At 39.2% G+C, this 16624-nt stretch overlaps 1 protein-coding gene across 1 annotated transcript in view; it reads right to left on the bottom strand.

Annotated features, from left to right (window-relative positions):
- Nucleotides 1-6088: 6088 nt before the first annotated feature.
- Nucleotides 6089-16624, bottom strand: part of LOC105443774 — a 33415-nt gene continuing 22879 nt past the window's right edge. The window contains exons 8-13 of the mRNA XM_030989612.1: nucleotides 14801-14985; nucleotides 10610-11016; nucleotides 9739-9847; nucleotides 8218-8407; nucleotides 6766-6928; nucleotides 6089-6292 (exon numbers count right to left, since the gene is read on the bottom strand). Coding sequence (XP_030845472.1) covers nucleotides 6780-6928; nucleotides 8218-8407; nucleotides 9739-9847; nucleotides 10610-11016; nucleotides 14801-14985 — 1040 coding nt within the window. The 3' untranslated portion in view covers nucleotides 6089-6292; nucleotides 6766-6779. The remainder of the gene's footprint in view (nucleotides 6293-6765; nucleotides 6929-8217; nucleotides 8408-9738; nucleotides 9848-10609; nucleotides 11017-14800; nucleotides 14986-16624) is intronic.

Here is a 16624-nt window from a genome sequence, read left to right as displayed (position 1 = left end):
ATAGGCCATTTAATCAGAGCAGTAGAGCAGGTCACGGGTGGCACATGTCCCAAATGACCCCTGTGGTATGTGATTTGGCGTGACAACCCGGATGCACAAGACCCAAGAAAAGAAAACATGCACCGCTTCGTTCCGGCACTGTGTACTGGTTACGCTAACCAGGGAGGTGTCGTATACAAGGAGTGGAAACTCTTGTAATTTATTCAAACGCATGCGTCAGTTTTAAAGCGTAACAATGGGACGCGTAACATTCCATTTGGCTTTGCGCTTCCATGCTCCGTGCCGCTCTTACACTGCGGGGAATAATCGGAGGCCATGGCCAGGCACCAGTTTCACATTTTATTAGGGACTTTTAGATTCGCACGAATACAAGGGGGATTGCTACGATCGACGTCATTTTAATGCACTGCCTTAAATGGACGTCACATGTATCAGTCCACGCAAATCTAAAAGTCCCTAATATCCTCTCGCCGACGAAGTCGGAGGGGATATAGTAACGCTGCCGTCCGTCCGTCCTTCCTTTCGTGCGTGCGTCCGTCCGTCCGTAACAAATTTGGTTTCCGATCGATAACTTCAGTAATGTTCGACGGATTTTAATGAAATTTGATATGAAGGTACATGGTATCAAAACACAGCCTAAGTTCAATTTCGGAGTATGTAGGTCAAAGGTCATAGCTCACTAAATATGCAAATCTGGTTTCCGATCCCTAACTTTAGTATTGTTTGAGGGATTTTAATGAAATTTGATATGAAGGTTCATGGTATCAAAACACAACCTAAGTTCGATTTCGGAGTATGTAGGTCAAAGGTCATAGCTCATTACATATGCGAATCTGATTTTCATTCGATAACTTGAGTAATGTTTGACGAATTTTAATGAAATTTAATATGGAGGTACATGGTATCAAAATACGTGTACAGCCTAAGTTCGATTTCTGAGTATGTAGGTCAAAGGTGAAAGGTAATAGCTCATTAAATATGCAAAAACACCTAATTGTATATTGTGAAAATGTGGTTAACTTCCTTGCCTAGTAATATAATAGTATAGTCCAATGGAGGTAACTTGTTCTGACGTATATAGACCACTTGTACCCTGCTAGGGGATTCTACGCTTTGCGTTGACTTGTTAAATTACCAGCAACAAATTCCAGTGTAAATTTCAAACTTTACATGGGGATTGTATTGGGAATAGCGCATCAAGCAATTTTTCAAATTTAGTAGGCCTACTCCGCCCTTCCTATAATTTTTGTGCCAGAGTTGCATGGTAAAAGAAAAATTACATCCTGACAAAAACTCAATATTTTAGGATAACCCGATTATTTTCGCATGTTTTAATGTCCCGTCATTTAATCCATGATTAACGATCTTCGATAACTTTAAGTTTGATAATGCGTGAATTCGCGTGCTTTTTGTATTTTTGCAGTTGGAAAAAAAGTATGAAATTACAATAGTTTTGTTCGCTTGTTATCAGTACACATTCAACAATTGATGAGAAATCATTGAAAGGGACAGCGAACATTGACTGAGATACCATTTTCTGATGTAAGGATTCTAAATCCTGATATTTCATGCGCTCTTTTATCTCGACACCTGGTCAACAGTTGCTAGGTAGCGCATACCTTTTCGGAGGCTAGCTTGGAGCATGCTTGGAGCATAGGAGAGCGGTTTGGTTCACTCCTTGTAAGACACCTTTCTGCGCTGACCCAACAAGCACTCCGATACACAAAGGAGGAAGGTTTAGTGTGGATAATTTCAGGCCCATTTCAATACTGCCCTCTTTGTCAAAATTTCTAGAGAAAGCCGTGCATAATTATTGTATTCTTACCTTAACCAAAATAATCTATTATCAGAACGTCAATCTGGATTCCAGAATCACATGTCTCACATAAATTACTGATTACCTTCTTGATAATATGAACTCATGTCAGATTACTGGAAAAATATTTTACGATCTTAGGAAAGCGTTTGACGTTATTCCTCGTAGCACTTGATAAACTATTTTTTATGGCATGATTAACAAGGTGTATGAATGGTTTAAATCTTACTTAATTGGTAGACAACATTGTGTTACTTTAGATAATCATTGTAGCGAGTATTTTACTGTTAAATCCGGGGTGCCACAAGGGTCAATTCTGGGCCCCTTGATTTTATTTTTTACATTAAGGATATCAATAATTTAAACTTTCATAATGATTTCAAAATATCACTTTTGACGATACTGTCATTTTTAATAATTCTAATGTTTTTTCTGAAGTTCAAGAAAATTTACAGAATGACTTTGACTTAATATGTAAATGTTTTTATATAAATAAGATGTATATACACCCTCAGGAAACTATGGTGATGTCCTTTGGATCAAAAAGAAAGTTGGAGAACAATCGTCTCTCAATTAAATTAAATGGTAAAAATTTAAAGTGTGTCGAAGCGATGAAATACCTAGGAGTTATACTTGAATCACAACTTACGTGGTCTGAAAATATCAAATATATAAGTACAAAGATATTTCGTTCTATTAGATGTATTCGTCGTATAAAACGTCTAATACCCCATTAAACTCTTGTTAACCTCTATTTTGCATTAATTTCACCACATATCAACTATTGCTGTACTGCTTGGGGGAACTGATCAAAGACAAATTAATCGAAACTGCAAAAGTTACAGAATAGATTTGCGAGATTGATTTTAAATAAGGATTACGACACACCACAATGTACGCTTTTTACGACTTTAAATTGGCAATCGGTCGAACAAAGATTAAAATATCACTACTGTTTATTAGCTTTTAAAATTATAAATGTCATGGCCCCAACTTATTTAAAATCAGTTATAAATTATCGCACCTTCAACTACTGTACCCGCTATTCATTAAATTCTCTACTTGACATCCCATACCCCAAAACCGAATTATAAAAAAAAAAGAGATCATTCTCATATAAAGCAAGCACCCTATTTAATAAACTTCCTCCCTCAATTCAATCAACCAAATCAATTCAAATATTAAAGCGCGGATGCCAATTGGCAAAACAGTTATCATAGTAGATATGGTAGGTATTATGAATGTGTGTCTAGATATTATTATTAAGTTGTTACTTTGTCTTTGTCATCCCCCCCCCCCCTCGGCCGTTCCCTCAGTGTAGACAATGACCTGTCAATAGTTGAATTGACCCTTTTTCGGGGGGGGGGGGTCGATGATACCATAAGGGTGAGAGAGATATATCATATATAAGTTCATTTCCTGTTTATGAAGTGCGCCCTCTATTGAGGAATCTTAGTGGTTTTGTGGCCCCTTGGACGCCATATTGGATTTCGTGGTTTCCTGAACCACTGCTTAAAGTTCTAACTTATCCTAATGGATTCTATGACCCCGAAAACCATAGCATAGACACCCCTCAATTATGTCTCTCGGATGAAAAATAAGTGACTTATGGCCATTTTTATGTTATGGCGGCCATTTTGGACGCCATCTTGGATTTTGGGTTTTCCTAGACCATCACAAACCATTCTTACTTGTCTCAATGGATTCTCGGACCCCCGAAACCGTGGGATAGTCACCAACATTATATCTCTTGGATGGATAATAAGTGATTTATGGCCATTTCTAGGTATCGGCGGCCATCTTGGACGCCATCTTGAAAATAACAGCTTTCTGAACCTTCGATTTTGGTCTACTTGCAGTATGTTATTCCTGAGGTCGAATACTACTAGAAACCGTTAAAAAACCTTTTGTTGCAATTTTTTTGAGGGTTGGTGTGTTTTTTACCGTATATTGACCTGACTATTCTTGTATTGCCTCGTATTGGTTTTGGAAAGCTTATTTCCAGATTTGTGGACAAGAATAAATAAATGATGATTGATCAATGAATCCAAAGGGTTCTTGCTATAGCCCTGTTTACTGGCCTTACTCGAACTAGGATGTCTCTACCGGGACCTGGGGGCGGTTTCACAAAGATCCTAAGTTGAACTTAACTCAAAGTTGGACTTAAAAATTATGGAGAGCCATTTGTAGCCTTAAATTAAATATATTCAAAAGCAAACATTATTTTAGACTTTGTATAAATTGCACATTAAGAACATGAAATCTCCTTGATATTAGAAAATATGAATGATTCGAATCAACATAATGCCTCTTAAAATATTTTTTACGAAATATTTTCATAGATGCTAACGGCTTCCCATGATTTTTAAGTCCAACTTAGAGTTAGTTTCGACTTAGAATCTTTGTGTAACACCCCCTGATCTCATATGTCCCGGTAAACCCCAGTGCTTTCTTCGTTAAACAAAAATATATATATTATCTTCTTGTTACGTATACAATGTGATAACCAAAAATTGAGAAGACTAAGAACTTATTTTATTTTGTTTTGCTCAAATTTGTTATTCATTTCAAAGAAACAACAAAAAAAGCAGAAAAGAAAAAGCAGAAATTACAATAATCTGAAGGAAAACAATGCGGTAGTTTCCCGAAGCACATTTGAGGGAGCCGTTATTGAAATCGAAATGAGGTGTATGTACTATTAGTGATATCCATTGAAAAAAGATGCTAATATATATATAATATTGAATTTCATACATCTACCTTGATTATTAAGAACATGATTACTGAAAATGAAACTTCAATGAAAAGCAGAACCATGATATTTGTTTAACACCAAGAATTAAGTTTATTGCACATTGCCAAAAAAGTTTTATAATGGTACATTTCAAGTAATTTTTGACTGTCTTGTCTTACAGTAGAACATGTGTTAGAGCCTTTCAATTCTAGATAGATGTAATCTTCTTTCCGACTATTTGAGTTGAACATTTCTGCCGCTCTTTACTATGGCAAATAACCAAGATTAATGCTGTTTAAATTCGTTGTGACGGCAAACAGAACGGGTGGCACGTAATAGAGTACCGACGTGTGACGTCATGCTGGCACAGTTGACAAGGTTGCTGGTTCTATACAAGTTTGTGCTAAACAATGGAGTGGTGATCACACCAGCGCTAAACACTGAATTTGCCCCGGTCAAGTCCGTTGCTTTAATGAGTGACAAGAGTATTGCCTCAAAATCTTGATGATTTTATGAGCAGCATACTTTTTAACAATAATGCTATCAATGTTTCCGATCAAGATCATGTTAATGCCTTTAATATAAACACATTATTCCTTTGCTCCTCGTCGGTAATGAACGATTTTTATTTAAATTACTGAATTGGTTGAGATTTTAATTTCGGAGCAACAACTCGAATGGAATGTGCACATTCCGGAACAGCCAAAGATATGTGCAGATTCCATGCGAGAACTGTTGCTCTATCCAATTAACTTAAAAGCTCTTGAGTTGTTTTATTTTTTCTTGATTAGGGATGGCATCAAGTACCATCTTATTACTGCGTGACATTTGAATTAATGGAAATACTTCAATCATGTAAAGGAAGGAATATGTAATGGATGTCAATTATATACATGATTAAGCATTGACATAATTAAGTATATGACATAAATATCATAAAATGGAGATTGAAGATTTTTCCACCAATTAACACATGACTGTGTGCTTATAGATTATACAACAGATACAAATTCCTTCAAATAGAAGGTTAGTTGAAAAAGAAAGAGGAAATTTCACCCCCATTCAGTTCAGTTTTAAAAACGGATGATAGTAAAGATTGCTTTAAATGTTAAGTTTATCTCAGACACAATGTTAACGAGTTTGAATCTATAGTTTACAGTTTAATAGTTTGTATATTGCACAATAATTGAACAGAGTTCCAATAGAAAATGGTAATGCTGATAACTATAAAACGTTCACAGAGACCTCCTCAGCGAATCTTCAAATAACATGAAGTGCTTGGATGCCAACGTAATTGATTCTTTGTCTTTGAAGTATAATTGAAGTTTACAGCATTAATACCTTAAACTACATAGCGACAGTAAAGTATACTTTAGTGTGATAGTTTTCTTCAAAATGGCGGCAGGTGAACCAAAACGTAATGACAGATATTTGAAGATCTTTGTATTATCATTCCAATATAAACACTATGCCCTTTTGCGAACAGAGATTTAAATTTATGTGTCTAGTTTGAGGAGAGTCACTTCCGTTTGTATATATATATATATATATATATATATATATATATATAAGGTGACGAGAGTTCATAGGTCACAGGTCAATTGTGGACAGCTTTTCCCCGCTCCTGCGTTGAGGTTGAGAAGGGCCATTTCCATATAGGCGTCAAAGGTGAGAAGAGTTTAAAGGTCATAGAAAAGAGTCGGATCTGCACACTAAAGTAAGTCAAGTGTTTCAAATGTCAGCTGGAAAAAAAAGAAAAAAAGAAAAGGCAAACACTTTCGTTAGAATAGAGTAGGATACTGAATGTAATACATATTTGTGAGCTAGCGGCCGAGGCGCATTAATTATTACCCCGGCTTTAGTCTAGCTGCCATTACAGCGCTCCAGCAATTCAAGGAATTAATTCTTGCCAGGTACCCATTTACCTCACCTGGGTCGAGTGTGGCAAATAAAGATTAATGCCTTGCCAAAGGCATTAATTATTTAACCACATTATTTAACCAAATTATTTAACCACAAAGATATTTATGGTTTTCTTTGAAGGCATTGTGTAACCCCCTTTACCAGTAAATTCAATTTTTCTCGAAAACAGAAGCGTTTTAGGGACTAGATTTTCTAGTGCTTATAATGCATCCACAGGGGCATCCAAATATATCAAAATTGTAAAGAATCACTATCCACCTAATTTTCAAAATTTCCCAAAACTTTGCATTACCTTTAATCGTGATTCTAGTTAATATTAACTAGGAGGGCGTGTTTAGCCTCATGGTCTTTGATTTTGAAACTGCAGCCTTTGACCACGCCCCAAATGGTCACCATGGAAACGAGCGCCACTATGCCCATCACATACACCCTCGTGCCGAACATTCCATGAGATTCTATTTGAGAGGGATAGAGAAAGAAGGAGAGAGAGAGAGAGAGAGAGAGAGAAGGGGGGGGGGGGGGGGGAGAGAGAGAGAGAGGGGGGGGGGGGGGGAGGGTTGGGGCCGAATAAAATGTCGATGATTACAAAATTAATGACACGATAATCATGTTAGTTTATTTCGTTTAAATAGAAATACTGAACGAAGTTGATTTTTTTTTTGCTTCATAAAAAAACATAATGTAGAATGCACCATGGCATCGTAGTTGCCTTTAAAACTGCATTTGGTGCGAACCACTCATAGTTCTCATATAAAACTCCTATCAACATCGATCATCATGAAATGATAGCATCTTGTTCATCATGCATAATAATCGCCATCTAACTGGTTTTCATCATTTATTAATCATGACCATTATATTCTGATAATCGTGATAATTGTCTTGCTTTGATATAATTCCCATCGTGATCAGAAACTTTCTGAAGTCAGAGGGCGCTATACATGAAATACGCCCAAATACGTGACTATTCATGCAAGATAACTTGTAGAGACAACTGTTAGAGGCATAACAAAAGTTAAGATTATAGATACTCAATCAAAATACACCTATTAGTACACATTATATACCTCACTGAAGAAATCCAGCCATCTGATTGGTCGAAATTGCATTCATAAACTTTAACTATTCCTGTAAAATTCCCGGTAAAATTCCAAACCCATGTAATAGTTCAAAAAAATAGTTCTAAAATCCAGGTTACCATGGTTACCGGGAAATAGTTCTAAAAATAGTTCTAAAATCCCAGTAACCATGGTTACCCATAGGTTTACATGTTTAAAAATGGTTTGAGCGATCGCGGATACCGTACGTGTGCGAAGAATTGGTCGGCATTTTTAGTATGGCAATATATCTCGATTCAAACAAGGCAAAAATGGCTGTAGAAACTCTCCCAAGATTTCAACTTCTGGATGAGGATCAAATTCGAGACATGCTGACAGCAAGAACACCAAAAAGCGTACGTGAAATCTTCCATATTTTTTTTTTCAGTAGGCCTAGATCTAGATTCTAGTACGCGACAACCAGATGCTGGTGATTGTAGTGATTTGTACGTCACGGGCAGATGCAGATCCTTCCCGTAAGATTACACACATCCCTATGCATTTCCATTGGCCATTGCCTTCGACCGCGTACATATGCATGTGTCACAACTATCCCTCCCACAGCAGTGCGTTATTCCCCGTTTTCGTAGATTTTGCCTGTTCTCGGTTTTTCGAAGTTGTGTCTGACCGTTATAGACGACACCTACCTTTGGACGAGGCAGCATAACTGGCATCCAAACTGTAGATGTTCAGTGGGCCATAGCTGATGGTGTGTCTGGTGCCTGAGCTGACATCACGACGTCGTACACCAGGCTCAGCTTCCCCACATACTACATCTGCCCTAGCAGCCTCAGCTTCGTCAGATTTGCATACTACAACGTCGCAGTATACGTAAATCTGGGTATTCAAATTCAAAGGAAAATCTATCTTTGACCATATCCTTTTCATTCATATTTTACAAAATACTCAAATTACATAATGCATCCACAGTCATTATTATAAATAGTTGTTTGTATAGGCCTATGCTTGTAAGGAAGCAACCATGGGATCGTTGGCTTAAAGTCCCCTCCGACGGACTCAAATTAATAATTTACGATCACTTTTCCAAGATGATATTTTTAAATATTATTTTCAAATTAAATCATAAAACGATTGCAAAGGCTTCCGAAAATCAACCTAAGGCAAATTTCAAAGCCTTGTCTATTACCTATTGAAACGAGCGAACATTACAAATATACGACAGGTTGTGAATCCAGACAGCTGATTTAAAACAGTAATTTGAAGAAGTTTACAAGCGATAGTTCATAAATCTTCTGAGATATATGTTGGACAATATTATACAGGACAAATATTCATGATGGTAAGTGCTGTTTGATGAATATTTCCCGTTAAATCCGAAGGTTAAATAGAAGTCTTAATGTTTGGTATGTGTCCGGCCACTAACCTTCATTATACTTATTTCGTAGTCCATGCAATATTTTTTTACATAGGTGATGGCGTATTGAAATTGCATTTTAGTAGGTTTTTTCTAAAGACTAAGCGACAGTTATTAAATATACTAGGAGTAAACTTAACAAAACTTAACAAAAGTTAAGAGCATGAATAAGGGTGTACAATCAAAATGATTCCCACTAAACAGAATGTACGATCAATGGCATGTTACATGTCGTTTTTCTGAAGACTCACAACTCCTAATGTTTGTTTACTCCAAAGGTTTATGATTCCGAAAATAAAAATTCGAACCCTGTATCATTTTTGGAATAACGAAAATTTGGAGCTATGAACCCTATTTCTTTTGCGGATTTCTAAACGATGGTTAATTTCCGGAATTAAGAACCCTTTTTTCATTTTCAGTATAGTGTCGCTCTAATGTTCGATATTATGAACCCCTAGTATTTGAAAATTGTGCTTCGGAATTATGAACCTTCGGAAAAACGAGGACCTCAACAAAAAAAGAAAGGGGGGGGGGGACAAATGGAATATAGGATGTACAAACTAATGGACCAAGTGTATACAAGGAGGCCCATTAAAAGTCGAGGATAAAAACAGCAATGAGATAAAGGACGTAGAATGTTAATTAGAAAATAGAAGGCTTATAAATAGAGATCATAAGGATATATAATATACAACTTAAGGGCGTAGAGGGGGTCATAGAGAAATCAGATGTACGATCACAGAAATGCAGAACCTGAAGAGGTCTTTAGGAAATACTATATACATTTATTTACCTCAGTGACGCCAGAGATTTCGTTGATGAAGCGGAACGCATCAAAAGAAAATCCTTCACGATCCAGTGAAAGGGCGTGGTTCACTGTGACTGTATCTTCTGCAGGGCACCTATAGAAAGATAAAAATCACATAATGATTGGCCCTTTGTAATGTGATACAGGGTATAGCATGGCATTGTAAAATCTAGTTCAACGGTGTAGCGTATATCTAGTTATCGAGGGAAAACTGGTGTCATGGGGGGAGGTGGTGTGGTGGTGGTGGGGGGGGGGGGGGGTAGAGCACCTGGCGTCAGCCTCGTTCTGATATGACGCGACAAAACCTCGGCGGTGTTTATTTCTGAAAACGTAAGTGAAATTCGCTTCACACTTCCTGTCGGATAACATAGAACTCAGTTAAAACGTGCGGGAACTTTGTTGCGCTCGCAGTTGCTATACATTTACTTGAAGAAAAAAAACGTCTCGCTTACTTGTGTTAGTTTGCTGCAGTTCACCGCGTTAAATCTGAACGAGATTTTACTCAGATTTACTTGATGATGGAAAATACGAGGAACTAGGCTATATTTTTGGGAGGAAGGTGGCGAAAATGGAGGTTGATACTATTTTCACGTTTCCTTCCCTCTCTTTAGCATGTATTCCGGCCTAATATATTTTTCGCCATTTGATAGAGCGTACGTAGGTCTACCGTTTAACCCGTTTCGATACATACACCTAATGGAAAAAGAACAGTTGACAACTTGACACATTGTATTGAAATTTCTGGCGTATGGGCTGATTGCCTTCAAGTGCTTCAATATCGCGGATATTTACGTACTAAATCGAAATACGCCCCGTGTGTATCAGGCATAATGTGGACGTCCAGAGTAAAACTTACTGGTCTTTGATGAGATCTTCTTTGGGATCATGATCAGGACCCTCCTCTGTAGCCCAACACTCCTTGATGACGACACCGACAACGGATGTGGAGTCCAACACCACGCCGAAATAGAGCTTGGTGCCCAGCATCACCCGACCATCCTCGACATTAACCATCTCCTCGGTGTCAAACTCATCGTTAGTAAAGCGGGTAATCTTGAGAGTGAACTTGCCGTGCTCTTTATCATTGATGTCGATTTTGCCGATTTGGGGCTTGAAATTTCCGGTCAGGACTGAGACCTTGTTCAGGCAGCATTCGACGAGGATTTGTTGGTGGTATTCCCGGGTGATAATGGCACCGGTATCACCCGCCCCTGGCTTGGCGAAGGTGATAACGTTCTGGAAGATTATGTTGTCCTCATCTTCCTGCAGTGTAGATAAACAGAGAGGGACTTCAGAATAACATGCTAGTCAACGTCATGTTAAAGCTTATCTGCCATAGTTTAAAGGAGGGATTAGACCGCCCTGCAAGGTCACTGGACAGGTGGTTATCTCATCAACTCAGCTCTCAGTTAACATAAGAAAAAGAGGATCATGGGGGACCAATGGTCACCGATTAGGCATTGTTTGTTATATAGAGGGCGCAAGTAGCTACAAGTAGTGCAGTGGGCCTTTAAGGGGAAGGGGGTTGAACCGGGCGCCCTTGTGAAACCTCAATAGCATAACTCTAGTACTCAAGTCCAAGAAATTAGTGTGCCCACCATTTTTGAGAGAACGGAGGCACAAACAGACACCATAAGTATCGGATGACAAGTCTGGAGCCTGGTTTGATGATGACTTTCCAATATCACCTGAAGCAGTGTAGATAAACAGAGAGGGACCTCAGAATAACATGATAGCCAACGTCAGTTTAAGCCTTTAAAGGGAGGGGGGGGGGGTTGACTCGGGCGATTCCTCTAGTACACAAGTCCAATAAATTAATGTTCCCACCATATTTGAGAAAACGGAGGCACAAAAAGACACCAGGGCCCCGTCTTACAAAGAGTTAATCCAAATCAGTAGGGACTTTTAGATTGAGTGGACGAGAACGCGACGAACGCCGACTGATCATGCGTATCAACGTACTCAACTGCCCATGTTGACTACAATTAGAAATCTTTTAGATTACACTCGACGATATACTTTCATGCATGAAGTAACACTATGAATATGATGGACAAAGAAAGAGGACAAAATATACAGTTCCTCATTCTACCGTCAACAGGTGAACATGCATGTGACACCTGTTCTACACATTTTTAAATAATAGCAGGGAAGGCGGATGTTCCTTCGTCTACCTGAGGAACTGTATATTTTATGCGCACGCGGCATACTAGTACCGTACTAGATTTAGGAAAATCAAGGTTGATGCATTCTCGATCGCCGACTGAGACGACGTGACGCATGCGCAGTGCCTTAAAATGACGTCACACATTGCAGTCAAAGCTGTCGACATGCAAATCTAAAAGTCCCTAATATCAAGTCAAGTCCTCCAATCAATCGCAAGTTTGCAGTCTCCCATCTCTTATGTACATAGTTGTGATAGATATCAATCACAAATAAGTTGCGATTGATATCAACTCTTCAATACAGGATCCTGAAGTATCGATGACAAGTTTAGATTGACAACGACTTTCCAATACCACCGGAAATAGTGATTTCTTGCTATTGGTTGAACATTGCCAACAAGGGGCGCATAAATTAAAATGTAATCAAAAGGGGGATTTCTATTGTTACAACATGCAGTGCCTCATGGTGGCAAATTGTCTATGCGCCCCTTATCGGCTGTGCGAGACAATAGCCGCGATGAAACACTATTTTAGGTGTTAGCGGGAAATCCATATTGATTCTCATTGGCTAAGCTTCCAAGCTGTACATGCAGTATATATATGACTTCATTCAAAGTCCATCACTCCGATTTGCACAAATTAAAATGGTAATAACATTGGATATGGAAATCTAAACAAACACCACCTTCATGATTTAGGTTCTAAGTAATGATAACCGTACTGAAAACTGGACTTTTTGTGTTGTCAACTCTTCACGTCAGAATAAAAGCCGAAACGGCTTTAAATCGTAGACGATCGCAATATTTGTCTGACGTCACTACGATCATGAGCCGATCTAGTATTTCCTCCTCGAAGGAAGCATGAAATCCCTTACAATTCAAATTATATGTAGGCCTATCATAATGACTATTCAGATCCTCGGCCATAAATAATTTGTACTATGTCTGAGTATTTATATCAAATGCCATTGCAAATTTCTTCAAAGTCGGACCGTACTTATATGATATAGTGTGCGATGGGTTTAAGTTATCTTTCTTCCGCTTGTACATTAATGTCATTAATTTCTCGACAAAAATTGCAACTTGTGGTCTACTAGAGGAGCCGCGATGGCTCTTTGGTAGAGCGGGGGTCTCGTAACCGGGAGGTCCTGGTTTCGAAACCAAGTCGATGCGCTAGTGCCCTTTGGTAAGGCAGTAATCGGCATTACCATAGTGCCCCGGAGGAGACTTAGAGCCGTCGGTTCCCTGGCTGCTAATTAACAAGCATACACATGCTTTCTTAGCACATATGGAAATGTTGTATCATCCGCTGAATCCGACTTGCGTGCATAGAACGAATGAGCATTTTTGCATGAAAAGTTTTTTAAAAAGTGCGTTTCTTTTCAGCATTCGGGTGACCAGGAATCACTTGGGTAACCTTTCAAAAAGTATTTTACAAATATGGCACTTTTTTGTACTTTTGTCGGTAAATACATAAACGCTTCACCAAAAAAATCCTGCAGCGTCTAAATTGCCATTTTGACCTGGAAGTCCCGGATGCACGGGCGCTACCTTCCCGATGAAGCCAGTGACCCGTGACCCCCTGCAGTGAACACCATGTGGAAGTTAAGCTATGGTCACAACACCTAAATGTAGCCTGCTCGGCGGCCGGGCAGCGAATTTTTTATTCCCAAACAGGTTTGCAATTTCTTATATTTCCGTTCTGCTCAATGGCTGATACGTCATTAGCAGATCGGAAAGAGGTCACAAACAATTAGAATTTGATTTTGTATTGCTTTGCCTCACTATTTATAAAGGCAAAAAAACTAAATAAACTGAGACTTGAACCCATGACTCTAAGATTGTATTACGCTGTTTTTACCGATTGAGCCAACGATGGGTTGATGAAAAGTGATTCTGCATGATTTCTATAGCCATTTCACTCACCCTAACGGTTACGTCATTGCTAGTAACGTAACATATCAGCCAATCAGATGACAAGAAATATTAGCATTGGCAAACCTGTTTGGGAATAAAAAATTAGCGGCCGGGCAGCGAGTTTTGAGCGAATTTCGCCCGGGCACCGCTTGTTTTTAGGGCATCGCTCGGTCGCTGCTAAAGTTTTAGCGCGGAGTTAAAATTCGGGCGGCGCCTGCTCACTTTCACTCGCCGCCCAGAGTACGCTCGGTGCCCGGGCGGTCGCCGGCCGGGCACCGACATAATCGAGCGTTCGCCGTCGAGCGATTTAGATAAAAAAAAATCGGAGCCGCTAGGTCAAAGGCTGCCAAGCAGTCGCCACTCGGTCGCCGCCCAATCGCCGCTTGGAAATCAGTCGGTCACTGGGCGGCGAGTCTAAAATCGGTCGGCAGCCTTTGACCTAGCGGCTTTGATTTTTGACCTAAATCGCTGGACGGCGAACGCTTGATTAGGTCGGTGCCAGGGCAGCGAACTCCCACGCACCAAGCATATTTTGGTGCCCCGCCGATCACCGGCTGGCCGCCGGGCAATTTCTTTAAAATCAGCCGGTGGCCGGTGGGAGACCGCTCGGGAATCGGTGGGTCATCAGTCGGTCACTGCCGTGACGCCGCCCGGAGAAGCTCACCGATTTCGCCCATTTTTGACCTAAAATCGGCAGGTGATCGACGGGAAATCGACAGGGCACCGCCCAGGTATCGCTGGGGCTCTAGAGCCTGCTCGATTTCTCAACAACAAAAAAAAAAAATCGTTGGGCGATGCCTAATATCCTGCGGCGTTCAAGCAGGCTACTAATCGGTCGGTCGTCGCTCTGAGTTGTGACCATAGCTTAAGTTTGTGGTCAATTTCTTTCATTGAAAAATTCAAGCAAACGTTCCCAAACAAAAACAGTGAATATTATTGTTTACTAAACCGTAATCCTCTACATACCTCAATAGTAGTGTCGCAATTATCGTATGCTGTGGTCATCTGGATGTGGGTTGAATTAGAGTCAGTGGCAAGACAGTCCCCTGCTTGGGACCGAAAATGGACATCTGACGCGTCACTATTCATTGGTAATAGACGTTTATCCAGAACCACAGTCATTGTGGTACTGTCACATCGAACGTATGATACTGTAGATAGCAAATGTAAAGATACATTCATACATTTATGTATCAACAACGACGACGACTACAAATATTACTACTACTACTACTACTACTACTACTAGAACAACTACTTTTGGTACTACTTCTACTACGACTAGTAGTGATATTATTATTACTACTACTACTACTACTACTACTAATTTTACTACTACTACTACTACTTATTTTACCACTACTACTGCTTACAAGTTGTTACTATCCGTTGATCTGGAAAACACTTTCTAACATCAGCTGAAAGACAAACTCAATACTCTTTCTCACAAGGGATGTATTAAATTTAAATGATTTTGTTTGATGTATTACAAAAAGGCCCTGTTTCATATAAACTTCTTATCAATAGCAACTGCCATAGGTCTATGATAAATCTGCTCACAGCCAATCGAATGCAAGGATTTTGGTAACTTATAACAAGTATCGTAACTTGTTATGAAACAGGATCAAAGACGCCGCACCCTAATAGAAATATAGCTCTCATGTTACCAAAGGATTAAATTCCCATTGTGGATTATATTTATGATCAAGATTAGGTAATGTGTTTTATTCACCCATTCTTGTATTCATATATCCCATTGAAATAATGTCCCCGGGGGTGTTTCACAAAGATCCTAAGTCAAACTTAACTGTAAACTGGACTTATGGAGAGCCATTTGTAGCCTTAAAATAAAACATATTCAAAAGCGAAAAATCAAGTATTTCAGACTTTTGATAAATTCCACTTTTATAACATGAAATCTCATTGATAATAGAAAATATGAAAGATTGTAATCAACAATTTATGCCTTTTAAAATAACTTTTACAATTTTATTTTATAGATGCTAATGGCTTTTCATAAATTTTAAGTCCAACTTAGAAAAAAAAGTTAAACGTAGGATCTTTGTGACCCCCCCCCCGATTACTTAAAGCGTCATTGTAATGTTCGCACATTGCAATGAGTGATGAGCAAGGTGGCGCCAGTACTAGTCGCCTCAACCCAACCTTCCGCATCTAAACCGTGCGAAGTCTTATTTTCATTTTCGATTGTAACAAACAACCCTCATGAAAGGTCACATATACTCCCGAGTGTAAGTGGGATCATCCACGCGGTCAACTTACGCTACACTCTAGTCGTGTCAGCGAGTTGCTCCTGGATAATTCAAGGAGTAAATAGGTCGAGGTAAAGGTAGGCGTAGCTAACAAGACCGTCGTTCAAACGGCCACTTCTCCAACCATTACACCTACCTCACCGTGTTTACCCCGACTAGCTCTTTACACGACCTTTACCCCAGGGTAGATTGCCTTCGTCTGAACAAGACTAATGAGTGATGGGCTAGGTTATTGAAATTGCCATATGTTGACTTCTTTTCTCGAAAGGCTTTGCGATCATGTTGATAGTAATAATTGATGATAATCATAAGATCAATTAAAATAGCGCACCAGTGATGAAAAAGAGGCGTTTACGAAAATGGGAAATAGGCATTTGTTGACGGAAAAGGGGCACCCGTCAGATTTTGATAAGGGCATTTATAAGAGGTGAAAAGGGGATAGGTCCCTTATTAGAAAGGAAAAGGGGCACGTATCATTATTAAAAGGGGAATTATCAGAGTTGAAAAGAGGCACTGACCA

The sequence above is a fragment of the Strongylocentrotus purpuratus genome, unplaced genomic scaffold (assembly GCF_000002235.5).
Source record: "Strongylocentrotus purpuratus isolate Spur 01 unplaced genomic scaffold, Spur_5.0 spur5_scaffold_18, whole genome shotgun sequence".
Lineage (NCBI taxonomy): Eukaryota > Metazoa > Echinodermata > Echinoidea > Camarodonta > Strongylocentrotidae > Strongylocentrotus > Strongylocentrotus purpuratus.
Note: the sequence above shows the minus strand (reverse complement) of the source record. Positions and strands in the feature narration are given on the sequence as shown.